This window comes from Gigantopelta aegis, chromosome 3 (genome assembly GCF_016097555.1).
Source record: "Gigantopelta aegis isolate Gae_Host chromosome 3, Gae_host_genome, whole genome shotgun sequence".
Classification (NCBI taxonomy): Eukaryota; Metazoa; Mollusca; class Gastropoda; order Neomphalida; family Peltospiridae; genus Gigantopelta; species Gigantopelta aegis.
Genome location: NC_054701.1, coordinates 96,301,223 through 96,321,890, shown reverse-complemented (window position 1 = coordinate 96,321,890; position 20,668 = coordinate 96,301,223). Strand labels below are relative to the sequence as shown.

At 38.0% G+C, this 20,668-nt stretch overlaps 1 protein-coding gene across 1 annotated transcript; it reads right to left on the bottom strand.

Moving 5' to 3' along the window:
- Positions 1 to 1,830: 1,830 nt before the first annotated feature.
- Positions 1,831 to 19,672, bottom strand: LOC121368963. The gene is made up of 5 exons (XM_041493734.1): positions 19,559 to 19,672; positions 15,393 to 15,521; positions 9,954 to 10,157; positions 5,339 to 5,569; positions 1,831 to 1,991 (listed from the first exon to the last, which is right to left on the bottom strand). Exons 1-5 carry the CDS (start codon positions 19,626 to 19,628, stop codon positions 1,831 to 1,833), a joined length of 795 nt encoding a protein of 264 aa, XP_041349668.1. The 5' UTR covers positions 19,629 to 19,672.
- Positions 19,673 to 20,668: the final 996 nt, after the last annotated feature.

Genomic DNA, 20,668 nt, shown 5'->3' with positions numbered 1-20,668 from the left:
TTGCCGGGGTTTTATTATTATTTCGTCAAATAAACATTTCCACTTCTGAAGAAACATATTTAGGAAAAGTAGCTCATGCTTATGCAATGTAGTAAAACACAGACACGCGCGTGCGCGCGCGCACGCACACACACACACACACAAACACACACACAAAATGCACGATTTAAATACTTCATTTACAGTGGAATATTGACTAGTTGTCTATGTGCACGAGAGTTGCTTTTAGTTACCTATGTCCACGAGACTTGATTTCAAACTGAAAATATCATTGGGTCGGCAGTGACATATGCAATCGGCAGCCGGCGGCGGCAGAGTTTTCTTTACAGTAACATCTAAAAGGATGTCTATCGTATTCCAGAGTATAGGTCAGGGGAGGTCATAGGGTTTTACGTGCACATTCAGAACAAGCTGTTGTAGCGCACGCCAGCCCTGGGCACAAGAGCCGGTCTCGACCGGCTTCTCTGTCCAGGGCGGGCCCAGAGTATAACATGATTGCATTGTATTAAGGCAGTCGTCTTAAGAAACTCTCAATCCACCAAGATATCAAACACCCACCAATAATTAATGAATCCTTTGGATTTTCAGATCAGTGTGAAGGTGCATTTCAAATATAAGGCAACACTGGCATGCGACGTTACTGGAGGTGAGATGTACTGAACAGTGTTATGTACCCATGTTTTCTCATTAACGTTCTATGCCAAAACAAAAATATATATTGTAGGAAGTTATTTAGCTATACACAATAACTATTATAATACAAGCTGAAATGGGCCATTTTAGTATAAAAACACACGATGTCATTAACACACATACACGCGCACACACACGACAGCGTACGTCCGTATGATTGTGAAAATGTTTATACATTTATTTGTGAATTTTTTTTTTAGGTCAGAATACGACTTAATAAGTCAAGAACAGGTTATTATACATTAAGATAATTATCTTACCTTGTGTACAATCTAGTCCACTCCAGCCTGGTTGACATCCATTGTCACACTTCCCAGTTGTGTTGTGGCATGAAGATGTTACGTTGGTGTTATCACAATGTCTACTGGAACAGCTACCATTACATAGTAAACCATAGCGACCAGTATCACACACTGGAATTAAAATTATATATATATATATATACAAATGATTAGAAGATAACACAGAGCAACATGTGTACATATAACTGACTGAAGATAACAGAGAAACAATATTGTACATATAACTGATAAGAAGATAACACAGTGAAACCCTCGTGCATATAACTGATTAGAAGATAACACAGTGAAACCCTCGTGCATATAACTGATTAGAAGATAACATTGAAGATAACAGAGAGAAACACTTGAACGTATAACCGAATAGAAGATAACACAGAGAAACACTCGTACATGTAACTGAATATAAAACAACAACAAAAAAACACTCGTACATATAACTGATAAGACTATAAGACAAATATTCGTACATATAAGTATTAGAAGGTAACATCAAATACACATTTGAATAAGGTCTAGTTTATCCTTAAAATAATGGTTCTCCGTATTATTTTATTTCATATATCTACCCGTTAAGACAAAGGGCAATATTTTGTAATATAAATTCACGCAGACATACAGCTCATATAAAAAACAATTATTGTGAATTACGTGCATGTACGTACAAAACAATGTTGGCTCAGCTTTTAAGTTTCATATACGAATTTAAATATCAAAATTTATAAATGTATCAATGTCGAACATTTTGATGTAACTTAATAAAAGATGTAATACGTGTTTGTATTTTATTTTAAAGAAGTGATTAAATAAGCATAGTTTGAAATGAATGTTGCTGTTGTTACAGGGTTAACATAGTAATTATTATCATACCATTACACTGCGTTCCAGTCCAATTTTGTTTACATTCACCATTGCATTCTCCAGTTGTATAGTTACAGGGTTGATTTGCACAGTGACAGAACTCGGTGCAGTTATCTCCAAACGTGCCAGCTTCACAAACTGAAGATAAAAAACAAACTTAATCCATTAATATACCTATTGGCTGAAGGTTTATTTTCTAAATGTTTAGTTCAGTCGAGCCTTAATTATATAGAGGATTCATCACGTGTATTTTTAATATGGAAAATATCAACTGAGTCTATGTTAATCGGTATTTGTCGAGGCTCTGCCGAGACAAAAACCGTTGAACTAGACGAGGTTGATATTTTACATATTACAAAAGCACGAGTAGCGATTTCTATTTATCCTATAACACTTCTAAAATAATATTTTAATTATTTTTTTAGTAAATCAAAGTACTAAAATAGCCGCCATCGGTAATATGACGTCATCATGATTAGCACAATTAGTTTGTCATCACGCATTTTAAATAAATCTTCGAAAACGTTACATTCATGTACACAGGTATTGTTGCCTTGTAAGCAAATGATCCATCCAGACCAACACATTACCTAGAGACCTTGCAAATTTGCATACCATTATTAACCGGTTTAATAAAGTAAATTATCACATGGGTTTATGACATGGACATCATGGATACGTTATAGGATAAATATAAATATCAACTGGGGTTACATAGTTTGTAATACGAACAGGTAAAGTGATTTTAATCATATAAGCAAATTATTATAATAGCAGCAAGATATCTTTACTATGTATTAGTGTATAAAACAGAAACGTCATATGTCACTCAACTTTTGTACGATTAGCTTACCATCGCCGCAACACATTGTCTAATATGAAGCTACTACATTTTCATCCCATCCAGTAATCCACTACTGTGACATATGTAGGGTAATAGTCATGTTATTTTATACCCTGTAGAAATTACATATACTAATGGAAAGAAACAGGGGAACACATGATATCTGAGACTACATTTGATTCAGTATTATAGTATTACATTAGTAAGGCATGTGTACAATACATAGACATAATGTGGGATTGAATGTAACTAACACTCGTAACATGCTGATACCACAGATGAAGAATTTGGGTGCAGTCAAACTTTAATATTACTGTTTATCGTCCATTAAAGTCTTTTGTAGAAGATATCGCTGGCACTATAATTTGCCATATCTTCTGCAATATTCTCCTTGAAAATATCGCTTCTTATAATATAACTTGGTCAAATTTTAGTCACAAGACATTATTTTGTTAGGTTACTCTGTATGTTTCAGCCCAAACCTATCGTTAGTGACGTTATGTCACTATCGTAACGAGTCTACCCTGCCAAATATAGTGACATTCAAACCACATCACTGACATTGTTTACACTTGTCGCAAATGAAACTAATAATAATGGATGATAAAAATAATACCACCCCCGTATCTTGTGATATCATAATTTATCAGCATTCGTTGATAAAGGTATACATTTTTTAAACAAGCCTCAGATTTCATACCATTATCAACTCGCATTATCACAAGACACTCGGGGAGTATCCTCTATTTATATGTCCCCTTATTTCTTCCCGTCAGTATAATTATTTACTTTTATTTAAAAAAGAATTGTTTTAATTTGTTTTGTTTTTGGCTGTTCGTGCTTAGTTTTCGTCTTTTTGAGTGTGCTTGTGAGTACACGGGTATGTGTGTCTGCATGCGTGGATTGATTTAGATTGTTTTCAAATATTATGCAAAACAGTATGCTCTAAAGTTGTATTATTATATTACCTAACATATTGCATAAAACTGCATTGTATCTTGTACTGGCGTAGCCTGGATTTTCGAGGGGGGGGGGGGGGGCAGCCCACACTATGTATGTATGTATGTATTTATGCATGCAACAGGTGTTACGGGGTAGGTTTATAAAACAATAAAAAAAATAAAAATAATAAGTTAGATGGGGGTGGGGCAAATCAATATGTTCCGTGACAAATTTACGGGAAGAAAGGTTTAGAGTTGTTTTTCATATCATCAAAGCCTCCTGATTAAAAATAGGGGTGACCTTGTCAAAAGTTTGGGATACCTCCGCCACTTGGAGAATTCCAAGATAAATGCCAACATTATTAAAACACGTGACGCATTATATTGACAGAATAGCGTCTATATTTCTACCATAATACTTTAATTCTAGGAAGACACCAGAAGAGACCAGACGACAAATCTCCAGGCGCGGTTGTAGCAAGTAGACATTGGGGGAGGGGGAGGGCTGGCTGACATCGAGGGCGAGAATAAAGTGTCTATGCAAGTAAGTAAACTTGCCTTCATATTTTTGAATTAATTGTGCGATTATTCATGAAGTAGGCTGCGTTCAGCGACACCGAATGATGGAAACTTTCCCGAACTATTTTGACTTCTCGAAAAGTTCATTCGGTTACACGTGTTGAGTGAAAAAAGTCTAGCAAACGTAAGCCACAAACGGTTCAGGTAAAATGGAACCACTACACACAAAAACCAAAAAAAACCCCCAACAACAACATTTTCGTTGGCGAAAATGGAACAGATTTGGTAAAAACGTACCTCAAAGTAATGGCTCAGTATTGTTAAAACGGTAGCCTACCTTTTAAACATATCCGTATTATTGCATATAATAAACAGGAACCATTCATAACTACCCATCCTGCCCTGTCATGTGCAGGTCAACACCGAAATACAATTCTTTAACGTTTTAAACAAACTTCATTTTATTTGTTTTATTTTACCCTAACCCGGACCAGTTACACTGGTACATTTTGATAGAGTATGTCATGAACTCCCTCCCTCCAATACGCTCTTTACGTGTAATATTCAACCCCTCCAATTTATGGCGCGTACATATTTTATTTAGATGTCCGATAACCTGGGGCGAGACGTAGCCCAGTGGTAAAACATTTGTTTGATGCGCGGTTGGTATGTGTTATCCTGTCTGTGGGAAGGTGCATATAAAAGATCCCTTGCTGCTAATTAAAAAGAGCAGCCCATGAAGTGGCGACAGCGGGTTTCCTCTCTCAATATGTGTGGTCCGTATGTCAGACGCCATACAACCGTATATATAATGTATTGAGTGCGTCGTTAAATAAAACATTTCCTTCCTTCCTTCCGATAACCTATTAACATCATAAATGTAACAACAAAAAGGTTTACAGCGTCAATACATTGCATTTGTGTCATTAGTTTTTATTTGTTCTTTATATCAACTTAAAAAAAACCCTCGCCCATCAAGATAAAATACATTTCACATATAAACAAATGATAGATACAAATGAGAAACTGTCTCTTTGACTTTTCCAGACGAGTCCTGTGAAAATAAAACCAAATTGTGAATTGCTTTGAAGATTTGAAAACTACCATCAAATCTTTGTCTCCGTTAATTGGTCACGGGACTTTATCAGTTTATTTCAACTATTATTAATGTATTAACTCACTAAATACTTCAACTTCACAAAAATCCATTGCCGTTCCAGCGGAATTATATTTTGTATCTAAGTCAGTGTTGTCTGTCTCCTGGTACAGTGTGATGTACTGAGCCGTGGTGTCACAGGTAATACGTGTTACATCCGAGCTATTTATCGTGGCTGCACCACACAGATGGCTTGTGTTAGTCTGGTTCACTGTTAAAGAACTATACACATGAACACCATTCCTGCGATATGGATCTGCAAATAGAAAGCGAAACATAACTGGGATTACTGACCTCTGTCCTGGACAAAATCATCCCCACATATATATATGAAGTTGTGCCCAGGACGGACAAGCCTGACACCTAAGTGAATATGGGGCACACATTCCAGGGCCGTAGCTAGCGGGGGGTGGGGTGGGGTGGGGTGGGGCAATTAAAACCAAAAACAATCCGATTTTTTTGTATAGAAACTTAAAGAAAATTCTCTTCTTAACCGTTTAAGGAGTTTTAGACTATTCACTACTTAGTTGCCCCCACCCCCCACCCCCATCCCCCAAACATAAAATCGTAGCTACGGCCCTGTATTCTGTGCTACGCTATTAATGGCATCTAAATGTAGCTTAGCACATTACAGATCCAAACATCATATTAATAGGTATAATAATAATTATGTTGTAGAACCTAGCCAGGATGTTATGTCTGTGAGTCTACTATTCACTACTTAGTTGCCCCCACCCCCAAACATAAAATCGTAGCTACGGCCCTGTATTCTGTGCTACGCTATTAATGGCATCTAAATGTAGCTTAGCACATTACAGATCCAAACATCATATTAATAGGTATAATAATAATTATGTTGTAGAACCTAGCCAGGATGTTATGTCTGTGAGTCTACTATTCACTACTTAGTTGCCCCCACCCCCAAACATAAAATCGTAGCTACGGCCCTGTATTCTGTGCTACGCTATTAATGGCATCTAAATGTAGCTTAGCACATTACAGATCCAAACATCATATTAATAGGTATAATAATAATTATGTTGTAGAACCTAGCCACGATGTTATGTCTGTGAGTCTATTAATTCCCATTGTTATGAGATGGCATGTTATTATAAATTGTGGCAGGGGAAATAGTTGTGATTGAAGGACATACAATTAATATCTCTTTAACAACACCTCAGTATATTGAAACTACGGCTACTTACAATCTACTTCACGAACTAAGTCCAACTTTCTGTTATTTGTTGTTTGATGCAGGTCAATTGTATCAAATTAGATAATTTGGCAGAATAGAAACGTGGTAGTCAATATGTATGTGCGTGCGTGTGCGCGCATATGTATGTATGCGCTAGCGTATGCATTGTTTATATATCTGTGTGTGCGTGCGTGTGTGTGTGTGTGTGTGTGTGTGTGTGAGAGAGAGAGAGAGAGAGAGAGAGAGAGAGAGAGAGAGAGAGAGAGAGAGAGAAGAGAGAGAGAGAGAGACAGACATAGAGACAAAGACAGAGAGACAGAGAGAGACAGAGACAGACAGACAAACAGACAGAAACAGAGAGTGAGGAAGAAACAGAGAGCGATAAATAGAGTGAGCGAGAAATAGAGAGTGAAAGAGAAACATAGAGCGAGAAATATAGTGAGGGAAAAACAGAGATTGAGAAATAGAGAGTGAGAGAAAAACAGAGAGCGAGAAATAAAAAGTGAGAGAGAAACAGAGACCGAGAAATAGAGAGTGAGAGAGAAACAGAGACCGAGAAATAGAGAGTGAGAGAGAAACAGAGAACGAGAGAGAGTGAGAGTAAAGCAGAAAGGGAGAAATAAAGAGAGATAAACAGAGTGCAAAGAAATAAAGAGTGAGAGAGAAACAGAGCGAGAAATTGAGAGTGAGAGAGAAACAGAGAGCAAGAAATAGAGAGTGAGAGAAAAACAGATAGTAAGAGAGAAACAGAGTGAGAAATAGAGAGTGAGAGAAAAACAGAGAGCGAGAAATAGAGAGTGAGAGAGAAACAGTGCGAGAAATAGAGAGTGAGAGAGAAACAGAGAGCGAGAGAGAGAGAGAGAGAGAGTGAGAGAAACGCAGAGAGCGAGAAATAAAGAGTGAGAGAGAAACAGAGAGCGAGAAAAAGAGAGTGAGAAACAGAGAGCGAGAAATAGAGAGTGAGAAATAGAGAGTGAGAGAAAAGCAGAGAGCGAGAAATAGAGAGTGAGAGAAAAACAGAGAGCGAGAACTAGAGAGTGAGAGAGAAACAGAGAGCAAGAGAGAGTGAGAGTAAAGCAGAGAGCGAGAAATAAAGAGAGAGAAACAGAGAGCGAGAAATTGAGAGTGAGAGAGAAACAGAGAGAGAAATAGAGAGTGAAAGAGAAACAAAGAGCGAGAAATAGAGAGTGAGAGAAAAACAGAGAGCGAGAAATAGAGAGTAAGAGAAAAACAGAGCGAGAAATAGAGTGAGAGAGAAACAGAGAGCGAGAAATAGAGAGTGAGAAATAGAGAGTGAGAGAGAAACAGAGAGCGAGAGAGAGTAAGAGAAAAGCAGAGAGCGAGAAATAAAGAGTGAGCGAGAAACAGAGAGCGAGAAAAAGAGAGTGAGAAACAGAGAGCGAGAAATAGAGAGAGAGAGAAACAGAGAGCGAGAAATAAAGAGTGAAAGAGAAACAGAGAGCGAGAAACAGAGTGAGAAATAGAGAGTGAGAGAAAAACAGAGAGCTAGAAATAGAGAGAGAGAGAGAGAGAGAGAGAGAGAGAGAAACAGAGAGCGAGAAATAAAGAGTGAGAGAGAAACAAAGCGAGAAATAGAGAGTGAGAGAGAAACAGAGAGCGAGAAATATAGAGTGAGAGAAAAACAGAGATCGAGAACTAGAGAGTGAGAGAGAAACAGAGAGCGAGAAATAGAGAGTGAGAGAAAACCAGAGAGCAATAGAAAGTTAGTGAGAGAAAAACAGAGAGTGAGAAACAGAGAGTGAGAGAGAAACAGAGAGCGAGAAACAGAGAGTGAGAGAAAAACAGAGAGCAATAAATAGAGAGTGAGAGAGTATGTGTAGTTAAGAATAACCAATCGTTTTTGTTGTTTTTGGTTTACAGAGAGCAAGAAATAGAGAGTGAGAGAGAAACAGAGTGCGAGAAATAGAGAGTGAGAGAGAAACAGAGAGCGAGAAATTGAGAGTGAGAGAGAAACAGAGTGCGAGAAATAGAGAGTGAGAGAGAAACAGAGAGCGAGAAATAGAGAGTGAAAGAGAAACAGAGAGCGAGAAATAGAGAGTGAGAGAGAAACAGAGAGCGAGAAATAGAGAGTTAGAGAGTATGTGTAGTTAAGAATAATTAATCGTTTTTTGTTGTTTTTTGGTTTACTTTAAACCGTTTTTAGTTCAGCTATTAACGATTTGTTGTTAACAGGTTTGAATGTAAAATCGTAAACATAAAAATGTATACTCAAGTGGTGAACGATTATAGTTAAGTTGGACAACAATTCAAGAACAGTTTTGTTTGCTTGTCTCGATGCACGTGCATACCGTGTCTAAAGCTGCATCCTCACCTGACGCGTGCGACGGGAGCGATTTTTTTAGAAACCATTGATTCAATTGCAGCATCCTAACCACACGCGTCGACAGACTGTAGCAGTCGAGCGCGCGGCACAATACCGATAGGAATTGTTTCTATTTTTTGTCGCGCTACACGAGCGACAAACATATATTAACTAATCAAACAACTTTTACTTGGCGGTTTCTACTGTTGATAACAATTTTAAAAAGGCGTTTATCGTTATGGTCGCGTCTGGTTAGGATATAAATATTGTCGTGTCGCTCGCATCGCACGCTCCCAGTTAGGATACAGCTTTACTGGTACTGGACAAGCTTCCCTAAACAGTTGTCAGATTTTGGACTAAATTAAGAAATTCTATCTAAAATAATACTTTAAGAACACATGGTCTGAGGACTAAGAATAGTTTAGCTTGGACGTAGTTGATGAAGTCGGCTCCTGGTGTTTACGATATGGATATTTCGACATTTGGTTTAACGAATGACAAAGAGTTTATTCGCAGCCGCCACGTAGGCTACTCCTATCGATACAGCAGAAATTGATGTTTTATATGCAATTTTCCACAGTCATGTTCAACTAGTTGGAACGCAGTAAACCCGGCTACGATTCATACCACATAGCATATATAAGATAAAAATTCCTTGCTACTAATGGAAAAATGTAGTGGGTTTGTTCTCTACGACTGTCAAATTGACCATATGTTTGAATTCCAATAGCCGATGATTAATAAATCAATGTGCTCTAGGGGTGTTGTTAAACAAAACAAACTTTCATATCAAAATAGCTACGTCCCGCCCACACGTCTAAGGAATACAAAGCAAGTAGTAGATAAGATGCTTGAGGTACAGTAGGACAGCTGCGCTTTGTGAATCAAATTTGGTCTTTACTCTTCCACATACATGTGAATCTGCGTGTGTGTGTGTGTGTGTGTGTGTGCGCGTGCGTATGTGTGTGTGTTTGTGCGATGCGATTTGAATGTGTGTGTGTGTGTGTGTGTGTCATGCGATTTGAATATGTGTGTGTCTGTGTTTGTGTGTGTGTGTGTGTGTGTGTGTGTGTGTGTGTGTGTGTGTGTGTGTGAGTATTTAAATGTGTTATATTTACTTACAATTTCCCGTTCTGAAGTGAACTGTCACTTCGTGTATGTACTGTGGTTTTCCTAGATCCACTTCCCACCACGAGTTATTTTGAGACACATCAGTGAGTATACACGTCTTGGGAGTGTAGTCCCCGTCAACACCATTTGATGGAGGCGATGTGTCTGTTTTATAGTGAGAACTCTGGAAGGCAGGTTTGTTCAAAGCTAAATTATCTGAAATAATAATAATAATAATAATAATAATAATATAATTATTATTAAAATAATAATAATAATAATAATAATAATAATAATAGTGATTACAGTGATACTAATCTATAATAAAATACGAAAGGCCCCTTTAACAGTTGATGATCATTCTGACCGCTTCGCCTCTTTTTTATTTGTACTGCCTTCCGTCTTGTTTGTTCTTTTTGCGCTCGTGTCCATTCGTCTAGTCAACTGTACACACACCGTGCTAAATATTGGGTACAAAGACGAGTTTCATACAAACAGCGGTAATATATGCCGTCATGTTTGTAGCAGCATAGAAGTGGCAATATACACGGCGGCCGTACAAACAACATTATCTTTTGAAAAAAGGTTTATTTTGTTTAACGACATCAGCATAGCGCATTGATTTCTTAATAATTGGCTGTTGGTTGTCAAACATTTTGACTTATAGTCTCACAGAGGAAATCCGCTACAATTGTCCATGAGTAGAAATACATTTTTATATGCACCAACCCACAGACAGGATAGCACATACCACGGCCTTTGATATACCAGTCGTGGTGCACCAGCTGGAACGATAAATAGCCATATGGGTTCCACCGATGGGGATCAATCCTAGACCGACCGCGCATCAAGTGAGCGCTTTCCCACTGTGCTACGTCCCGCCCCTTTGGCTAATGAGAGCTGATTATCTATATGGCGGTCGTATTGCAGGGGAAAAGCCCAGTGTAAGATCACCGCACCCCATATAAACATCTTTGTAAGCACGGATTGCATCTAGTAATATAATAGTAATACTAATAATAATTAGAAAACAGGTCTAGAACCCAAAACAAAACATCTCTGCGATCGGTGATCTGTAGAACATCTAGAGGCCAAAAATGAAAGTATGACTGCTAAAGCAACACCTGTCCTCAACCGGGCCCAACAAATGTTCGTATTTCCTAAATTCAATGGCCATACCTCTGTGAAAAGTGAGTAAATCACCATGAACGTTAAACGTCATCAGTAACAGAACACGATAAAGCTATCTACAAAATCTCATCTCAGTATCTTCAGGCATAGCAAAACAAAATAATATTGTATATCTCCTAAGTTAAAGGTCCATAACTCCGTCAAACATGGGTAAATCGCCATGAAAGTCAATCTTGATCTGTAACAGCATATGCTAAACCTACGAGTATACACAAACGTTCACAAAAACATCCAGAAAACTATGTGGGACAGGCGGACGGACAGACAGGCAGTCAGACAGATAGAAAGACGGAGATGAAACACATAGTCCCATCCGGTTGGACCGGTAAGGGACTAATAATTGATAAGAATACTACACTCGTGATATTTTTCACGAACTCAACTAATTTCCCCTGTATCAGAGACAAGGAAAGTTGGTGGGTTTCCTAAATATGATATCCGGTATTCAACGAAAACGAGTATGGTATATTGTTTATTGCACACCTTCATTTAATGTAATATTTGTACAAAGCTGAGTAACTTCCACATTAAAAGTGGTTATAGGCATTTTGAACTGAGGAAAAATAGTTTCAGAACTCATTGCTCTACATCTGAACTCAGTGTCGCAGCTTTGCAAAATTGTTTGCGTCACATAGCAAACACAAATATGCGTGTTATCGGTTTAAATACATTTTGATTGGCTGTTCCAGGGTGATGGTCCAGTGGTTACAGCCACACCATCCAAAGAACTAATCAGGATGACGTCTATGACGTATAACTACTCTGTGACGTATATATGGTTATCATGTATGGACGCGTCGTCCGGTGGTTCGGCACAATCGAAATCAAGTATCAACATATATAATCTGAACAAAATAAGAAACTTCCGCTAACTTTGCTTGAACATAACTTGATAAAAACAAACCGGGGGAATAATTGTTATATATGCGTTTAAAGAGTGTTCCATGATGCATCGTTTGGTGGAAAAATCATGGCCATAGGTTAACAGAAACTAGGAGAAATTTTGACCAAGTGTGGTAGGGGTTAAAAAAACCTCACCCACTTAATAACGGGTATGACCACCTCTTGAATTGACCACTGCAGTGCATCGCAGGCGCATATAATTGACTAAAGTGTTGATTTCTGCCTGTGGAATATTGTTCCATTCCTGAATGAGCGCTTGACGAAGTTCGTTGACGTTAGCGGGTGGGTTGGGACGACGCCTCAATCGTCTGTCCAGACTATCCCAGACATGCTCGATGGGGTTGAGATCAGGACTTTTAGCGGGCGAGTTATCAATGAAATCAATGTTATTTGTCCTAAGAAAATGTACAGTGTCTCTAGCTGTATGAGAGGTGGCATTATCATGCTGAAAAATCGAGATGTTGGCGTTGTTATGGAACAGAGGAATGACGTGATGAGCGAGAATGTCATCGCGGTAACGTTGAGCATTTAAATTGCCATCAATGACGACTAGTGGTGAACGATAACCATGGGCAATGGCCGCCCAGACCATGACACAACCCCCACCCCGAAAGGATCTCGTTCAAGAACACAACAGTCAGCATAGCGTTCATTTCTCCTACGGTAGACGCAAACCCTGCCATCACCACGTTGTAAAGAAAATCTGGATTCATCCGAAAAAAGAACGGTATTCCAGCGTCGCCGTATCCAACGAGTGTGTACACGTGCCCAATTAAGACGATTTAGACGATGATGTTGCGTTAAAACGCATCCGACGTAAGGACGTCGTGCATGTAGACCGCTCTCCCGCAGACGATTACGAACAGTTTGCCCACTGATTCGGTTATTATGAAGCCCAGGTGTGTTAGCAGCAGTAGCAGTGGCAGTTTGGAATCGATTGCGCAAATGGGTGTTCATGATATAGCGGTCTTGACCACGCGTTGTAACACGCGGACGTCCACGACATGGCAAGTCGTTGGTGCTTCCTGTCGTTGGAAATCTTACGCGAAGATTTCGTACCGCTCGACTAGAACTCCCAACATGCCTTGCAACGTCTTCTATCGACATGCCAGCATCAAGCATGCCAATCGCCCGTTCGCGTACATTATTGGGTATTCTTGGCATACTAAAAATGCTACAACGTATAAAACGTTAATTTTTTTTTACAAATTTTGAAGCGTTTTCGTTCACTTGACAACAATGTCAGTAAGACAAGTGAAACAAATTGACCGAATACTACACGGGACATGTCGAACCATGTATGCACGAGCAAATTGAATTTCACGTTGTCGACGATTAACAGTGCAAAAATAATCGATAAAATTCATGAAACCTGATAATACAGCTCAAGGCTAATACTACCTATATAATTTCATTACACAATGAATTCTTTAACACAACAAATACTATATGTACAAATCGGAAGTTTCTTTTTTTTTTGTTCAGTATATATATATATATATATATATATATATATATATATATATATATACTCTTCAAAAAAAGAAACGAAAAAGGGTACAAATGGGTTATAACTCCGATTTTATGTTTCCTACCGGATCATGCTTTGTGAATATAAGGTCATTGCATGTCCCAAACACATTCCCACGGTTACATTCGATAAAACGCAGCTACTGTACAATAAAGTTCCAAAATGTGAATATTCGCAAAAACGCAGCCACGTGCAAACCATATCACCACTGCACGTGCGTTGTCTGCACGTGCAACATGAACACCGACAGTATAAAAGTGCAGGGTGTTCGCTTGCCTGGCCTCTGTACCTGGCCGACAGTTGACAATCCAGGACATGCCACGTCTCAGTGAACCGCAGAGAAACAATGCCCCATCGGCCGACTAGACGCAGGCGAATCCAGAACGGCCGTTGCCAGGGCATTCCATGTGTCCCCAAGCACCATCTCCAGACTGTGGGACCGTTACCAGCAACATGGATCAACACGTGACCTCCCTAGATCCGGTCGACCACGGGTCACTACCCCCGGGCAGGACCGCTACATCCGGGTACGCCACCTTCGGGAACGATTGACTACTGCCACCTCCACAGCCGCAGCAATACCAGGTTTGCGCAGGATATCCGACCAGACCGTACGGAACCGCCTACGTGAGGTAGGAATTCGTGCCAGAAGTCCAGTTCGAGGTGTCATCTTAACACCACAACACCGTCGACTCCGACTGCAGTGGTGCCAGATTCATCGACAATGGCCTCAACTGCGATGGAGACAGGTGTGGTTCAGTGACGAGTCCCGATTTCTGCTCCGACGTCATGATGGAAGATATCGCGTGTATAGGCGTCGTGGTGAACGTTATGCGGCAAACTGCGTGCAGGAAGTGGACAGATTCGGCGGGGGTAGTGTCATGGTGTGGGCAGCCATCTCACACACTGGCAGAACTGACCTGGTCCACGTGCAGGGCAACCTGAATGCACAGGGCTACATTGACCAGATCCTCCGGCCACACATCGTTCCAGTTATGGCCAACGCCAACGCAGTGTTCCAACATGACAACGCCAGGCCTCACACAGCACGTCTCACAACGGCTTTCCTACAGAACAACAACATTAATGTCCTTCCTTGGCCATCGACATCACCGGATTTGAACCCAATTGAGCATCTATGGGACGAGTTGGACCGACGCCTCCGACAGCGACAACCACAGCCCCAGACCCTGCCCGAGCTGGCAGCAGCCTTGCAGGCCGAGTGGGCCACCATCCCCCGGGACGTCATCCGTACTCTGGTTGCTTCAATGGGCAGGCGGTGCCAGGCAGTTGTCAACACACGCGGAGGCCACACCCAATATTGACTCCAGATGACCTTGACCTTGGTGGTGTGTCCTATCACTTACTCACAATGGACTAGAGTGAATTGTGAACAATCCTGCAACATTTGGTAATTATCGGACTCACCATTCAATAATTAAATCAATTCTCCAAATGTTACGACAATGTGGTTTTGCGTTTCTTCTTTTGAAGAGTAATATATATATATAATTTTTATATATATATATATATATATATATAATTATATATTATAATTATCAACAATCATATCATAACTTTAAACAAATCATCCAAGTGTTTTCTTGTATATAACTGCGTCCGTTCGTTTATCCTTTCATTCGTTCTTTCTTTCTTCATTTCTTTCTGTCATGCATGACGGTGAATGTAAACATTCAGCACACACATCTGTAATTTTACTCGGTATTTGAAAATGTGTATCTGACTGCCGAGTTTAAGGGTTCACATATTACAAATCTGTTATTACCTAATACAAACATAATCAAAATAACTGTTTAATGTTTTACTCATGTTGCATGCTGGTCCAGACCATCCTTTTTCGCAGTTTCCAGAACATCCTGTGACATCATCACAACCGGAAGTGCAGTGGCACATGTAGTTGCAGTCTAAACCATATCGACCACCATCACAAACTCCTAGAAAAGAAAACGGTGACGCAGTTTGTAGAAATGCAGATTTAGGAAATATTTTGCGAGTGGGGTGGGGCTCTAATGGGAAAAACGCAATTCGTCATAAGCGTATCGCAATAGGATAAACATTAAAATAATAAAAACAGGGAACACTTGAATAATTTTAGGGCGACGGGTCATCAGTATTGCAAAACATGCAATTTCCGTATTAACATAAACAAATGTCCACCAACCAGAACATAGTACAATACGGATAGTACAATAAAGGCGACGCCAAACGACATGAATGTTTCGTACGATAATAGCCGATTGTATAACAACCGATGAAATCGTAATGTCTTGTCACAATCGGCTCTTTTTTGTGGTTATCCTATGTCGTATCGTGTGGGGTTGTCTTAAGGCCAGATCAAATCAAATATGTACTTAGAGTTAAAACATGTAACAAATACAAAACACCGACGAGTTGAATGGAGATGTCGTATCGGGTCACTGTCACATTCTGAGTATTTTGTATTCAGTTCTTTATTACCGAGTACTATTACGTGAAGTCGGCTAATAGCGTCCTAATCTTTGCTCGATTTAAATTCGTCTGTACGACCTATTCATGGAGGCTTGCATCAAACGTGTTTTGTTTCTTTTGTTAGGATATGTTTAAACATCATTACCTGTAGTCTTTTGAATACTTCACACAACCACATCGATGACTAGCTAGTATAACTGGTTATGTATCCAGTGGCGGATTTAAGGGTGGAGGACAGGGGGCCGGGCCCCTCTAAATTTAAATTTTACGACAGTTATATTTTTAATATTTAATTATTTTTAACGTTGAAGAATCAGAGGAACATCTAATTAAAAAACGTTTGGCCTTACGCATTCCCCGCCCTCACTAAATGGATTTTCTGGATCCTATCTGAAAATGTCACGCTGTTTACTATATCGCTTTTATATTTCTTAAAGGGACTCTTCTGAGTTGGTTGCATTGTAAGATGTTGTTTTTACTAATGAAATGTTGTAACGACTAGTGTTACATATTAAATACATTGCCTTGTTTAGAATATCAGTGTCTGTATATTTAATATTTCTGGTCGTCCTAATATTAGTAAGTAGCCCAAACGTGATTTCCTATCACAATAATTTCGATCATAAAAATAAAATAAAGTTTGACCTGGTGTAAATACTAGATCGATCAGAATCGCATTTAATATATAACCACTAATATTGTATTTAGAAAGATACTCAATTAAAATAATTTTATACCACAAATTTGTATTAGTTTGTTGTTGTTTTGTGTGTTTTGTTGTTGTTGGTTTTGTGTTTTTTTTGGTTATTATTATTTTTTTTTTTAGTTATTTTATTGTTTTTTTTTGTGTTTGTTTATTTATTTATTTTGTGTTTTTATTTTTTATTTTAATTTGTTTTATTATTATTATTATTTTTTTTTTTTTTTTTTTTTGGGGGGGGGGTTATTATCACAATATATTCAAATATAATTTAAATATTTAGCTGTGCATGTACGATTCAATTAAAGGAACATTCCTGAGTTTGCTGCATGTTTCAGATTAATAAAATATTTCTACGATTAAACTTACATATTAAATATATTTTCTTGTTTAGAATATCAGTGTCTGTATATTCAATGTGTTTCTGGTCGTCTTAATATTTGTAAGAAGCTCAAACTGGATTTTGTCTTCAAATAATTTCGTACGTACGATAAAAATAATATTTTAGGAAATAAAATGAAATTTACATTATATTTATATTACAACTATCAGAAACACGTTTTATATACAGCAACTAATATTTTATTCAGAATTTTTTTTTTTTTATAATTATTATTATTTTTTAAATAAATGTTTATTTCCCCAGAAAAACAATAGATAATGTCAGGGTTGGGGCCCCGAATCATTACCGTACATATCAATTATACACAGAATATACCATAGGAGCAAGGAGAGAAAGGGGAGAAAGCTGAACTAAGTATTTCCAACAAACCAGCAACATTGTAAAACAAACAACCATTGTCTTTTTTTATATATAAACAAAGGCTGGCCGTTTAAATATTTTCCAAAAATCTTAACCAACATTCCCAGTTTTCGTCGAATTCTTTATGTAAACAATTCTTGTAATACATATATTTTTCTAATAATAGCTTATCTTCAATATAATGTTTGAAGCCAGTTTTATTGAGTGTGATGTTCTGTAATTTTGTTTTGTAAATATAATACTTTACATTTATAATTAACCAATTTACGAAATTGTTTTCCTTATTTATATCTCCAAATAAAATCATAGTTTTGTGAAACTGGAAGTCTTCACCTCTTTGTTGCAACCATTGTTCTATAAGATTCCAGAGTTCGACGACTTTGGGGCAAGCATAAAACAAGTGATCCGATGTTTCTGGCTGGCGATGACAAAAAGTGCAGAGATTTGAATCAACACATTTTATTTTATATAAGAAAGTATTCGTTGCTGTAATTCTATGTAATTATATATATTTGATATGTAATTATAATCATTAAAAAAGTATCTGTTAGTTGATAACATCTTAAATATTGCAGCAAACTCAGGAATGTCACTTTAAACAGTTTCTGTTAGTTGATAACATTTTAAACATTGCAGCAAACTCAGGAATGTCCCTTTAATTGTTGTTATGTTACCTGCCATTCATACAAAGACTTAGTATTTAGTTAATTAGGGGCTACAATCTGACCAACTAGTGTCCAACTCAACCACACCAATCAAGGACACTATGACATTTAATTATTTTTGCATATTAATTATTTATGAGTGCGCTGACGTACATACATACATACATATATACATATATATATGGAAAATGGACTCTCAAAATCGGCTTAAAATGCCCTCTTGGTATTAAACAAATTAATGCGAAACTAATTTAATTAAGAAAAACATTAACATCGGCGTTTCTTTCTTCTGTTGCTCAGTATAGCATATTATCATTATATTATTCTACAGTATCTTATTATCTCCTGTAAAGCCAGTCTGTCACTGTAAAATATTGTTATTGGATGTTCCTCATATGCCGTTGTGTAGTGGCCTGAGCGTAATAAAGTTATGTTATGTTGTCCCCAGCTTAACAGCTAAGAATTATAACCCATGGCAATTACGTTCCAACAAACATATGTATCTTGTAAATATTAGTGTTTCTATACATGAAACAAGGAGAGAGACACAAGGAACTGTCCAAAGGCAGATAGCCAAGAGGAGACCCAAGGGGAGATACCCAAGGGAGATACCCTTGAGGTTCTCAGTCGCAATACATTATGTTTACTCCTAATATATGATATTGACGATACGGAAACACAGAAAGGTAATAATCACTTTATTATATAATCTCAAAGTTAATACAATGTGTCTTTGTAAACTGCATACACAACTTTAATTCCAGTCAGCCATTACACGACATACAAATGGCGTATGAATATAGAGTGCCGTGTATTTTCCAAAGGAATATCCTTATATTAAAATCAGCTAGTACATGATTTTTGTCCAGAACGCTGGATAGCTTGCAGTGTAAAGTTGCTCTATTAAACATTTTTGCTTACGTCAATTCTGTAGTGTCGCCATAGCACGTTTAGTTACATGTCAATAAACGCTGTGCTGCTTTGACCTGATTAAGTTAAATATAATTAGCAATAATATGTATGTATGTATGTATGTATGTATGTATTTAAGTTATTATTTTCTCATTTTGCCCCAGGGAAAGTACGAACAAATAATACATAATATATATGATGAAATAAAATACAGTTTGACATAATGCAAAAACTAGGATGATTACAAACACGGTTAATATATAACCACTAATATTGTATTTAAAAAGAGACAATAAAGTTATTTTAAAAGTGCGTTACGTAACGCTGTTTTGTAAACTCACACCCTGTATCGCTACATAAAGTCAGGACCCTACACCCACCCACCTCCTAGAGCGTTACGTAATATTAGAATGACCCCTATGAATAATAATCTCTCAATTGCATACCCACTCCATATCATAATTATATAGTATAAAATCATACCTGATACTGTACTGATTTGGATGCAACTGCACATTACAGAGAGAAACGCAAACGTCAAACAGTTCGACATTTTTAATGCATGAAGAACCAGGATGTTATATCTCGACACTACGCTTGCTGATAGCAAGGCATTCAGTATTGTAAACTGAATTTATAATCTGTGTATGTGAACATAAAAGGTATGCAGCAGGGGCTGGGTTTTATGTTACATATTTGTGCGCAGCTATTGAAAACTATTTTCTTTCTTGACGTATTGGTGTTACATGGAGCAAGACGATGTATATCCCCGCACAATGCATTTGGTGAATGGAGAAAAAGTAAATTCGCCATCGAACCAGAGGCTACTCCTAACATTAAAGCAGTACGCCTTACAGAGTTCGACAAATCGGATAGCCCGACGCTCGACACTAGTGACAAATGCAAAACTAGTAGCCCGATGGGCTAGTGGTATGTTTAAAAAACAAAACAAACATACCACTAGCTGTAAGTTACAGTAAGGGGTCGTTTAAATGATAGTGCACACCACAACACATGATGTACTAATCATGGTAACTAGTTTGGAGGGGGGGGGGGGGGGGGGGGTTGCTGATAAAAGGCTCTAAACATTATCCCAAAATTTTTTTCTTTCTAATACACAAGCCAGTGGTTTCGAGTCATAATCCCCCCGGAAAATATGATTTTAAAAAGAACTCCAAATCATGCACTCGCACCTGTTATTTATATACACAGCCGAGCACCGTTGTGTTGATATATCGCTTGTTTCGATATGACTGACCAGTGTAAACGGAATGCAAGTCGGATTTTATCTCCTAGGAATGCAGGTCCTAGGTCTACTATACCTAGAGATGCAAGTCCTAGGTCTATTATACCTAGAAATGCAAGTCCTAGGTCTATTATACCTAGAAATGCAGGTCCTAGGTCTATTATACCTAGAAATGCAGGTCCTAGGTCTATTATACCTAGAAATGCAAGTTCTATGTCTATTATACCTAGAAATGCAAGTCCTAGGTCTATTATACCTAGAAATGCAGGTCCTATGTCTAGTATACCTAGAAATGCAAGTCCTATGTCTATTATACCTAGAAATGCAAGTCCTAGGTCTATTATACC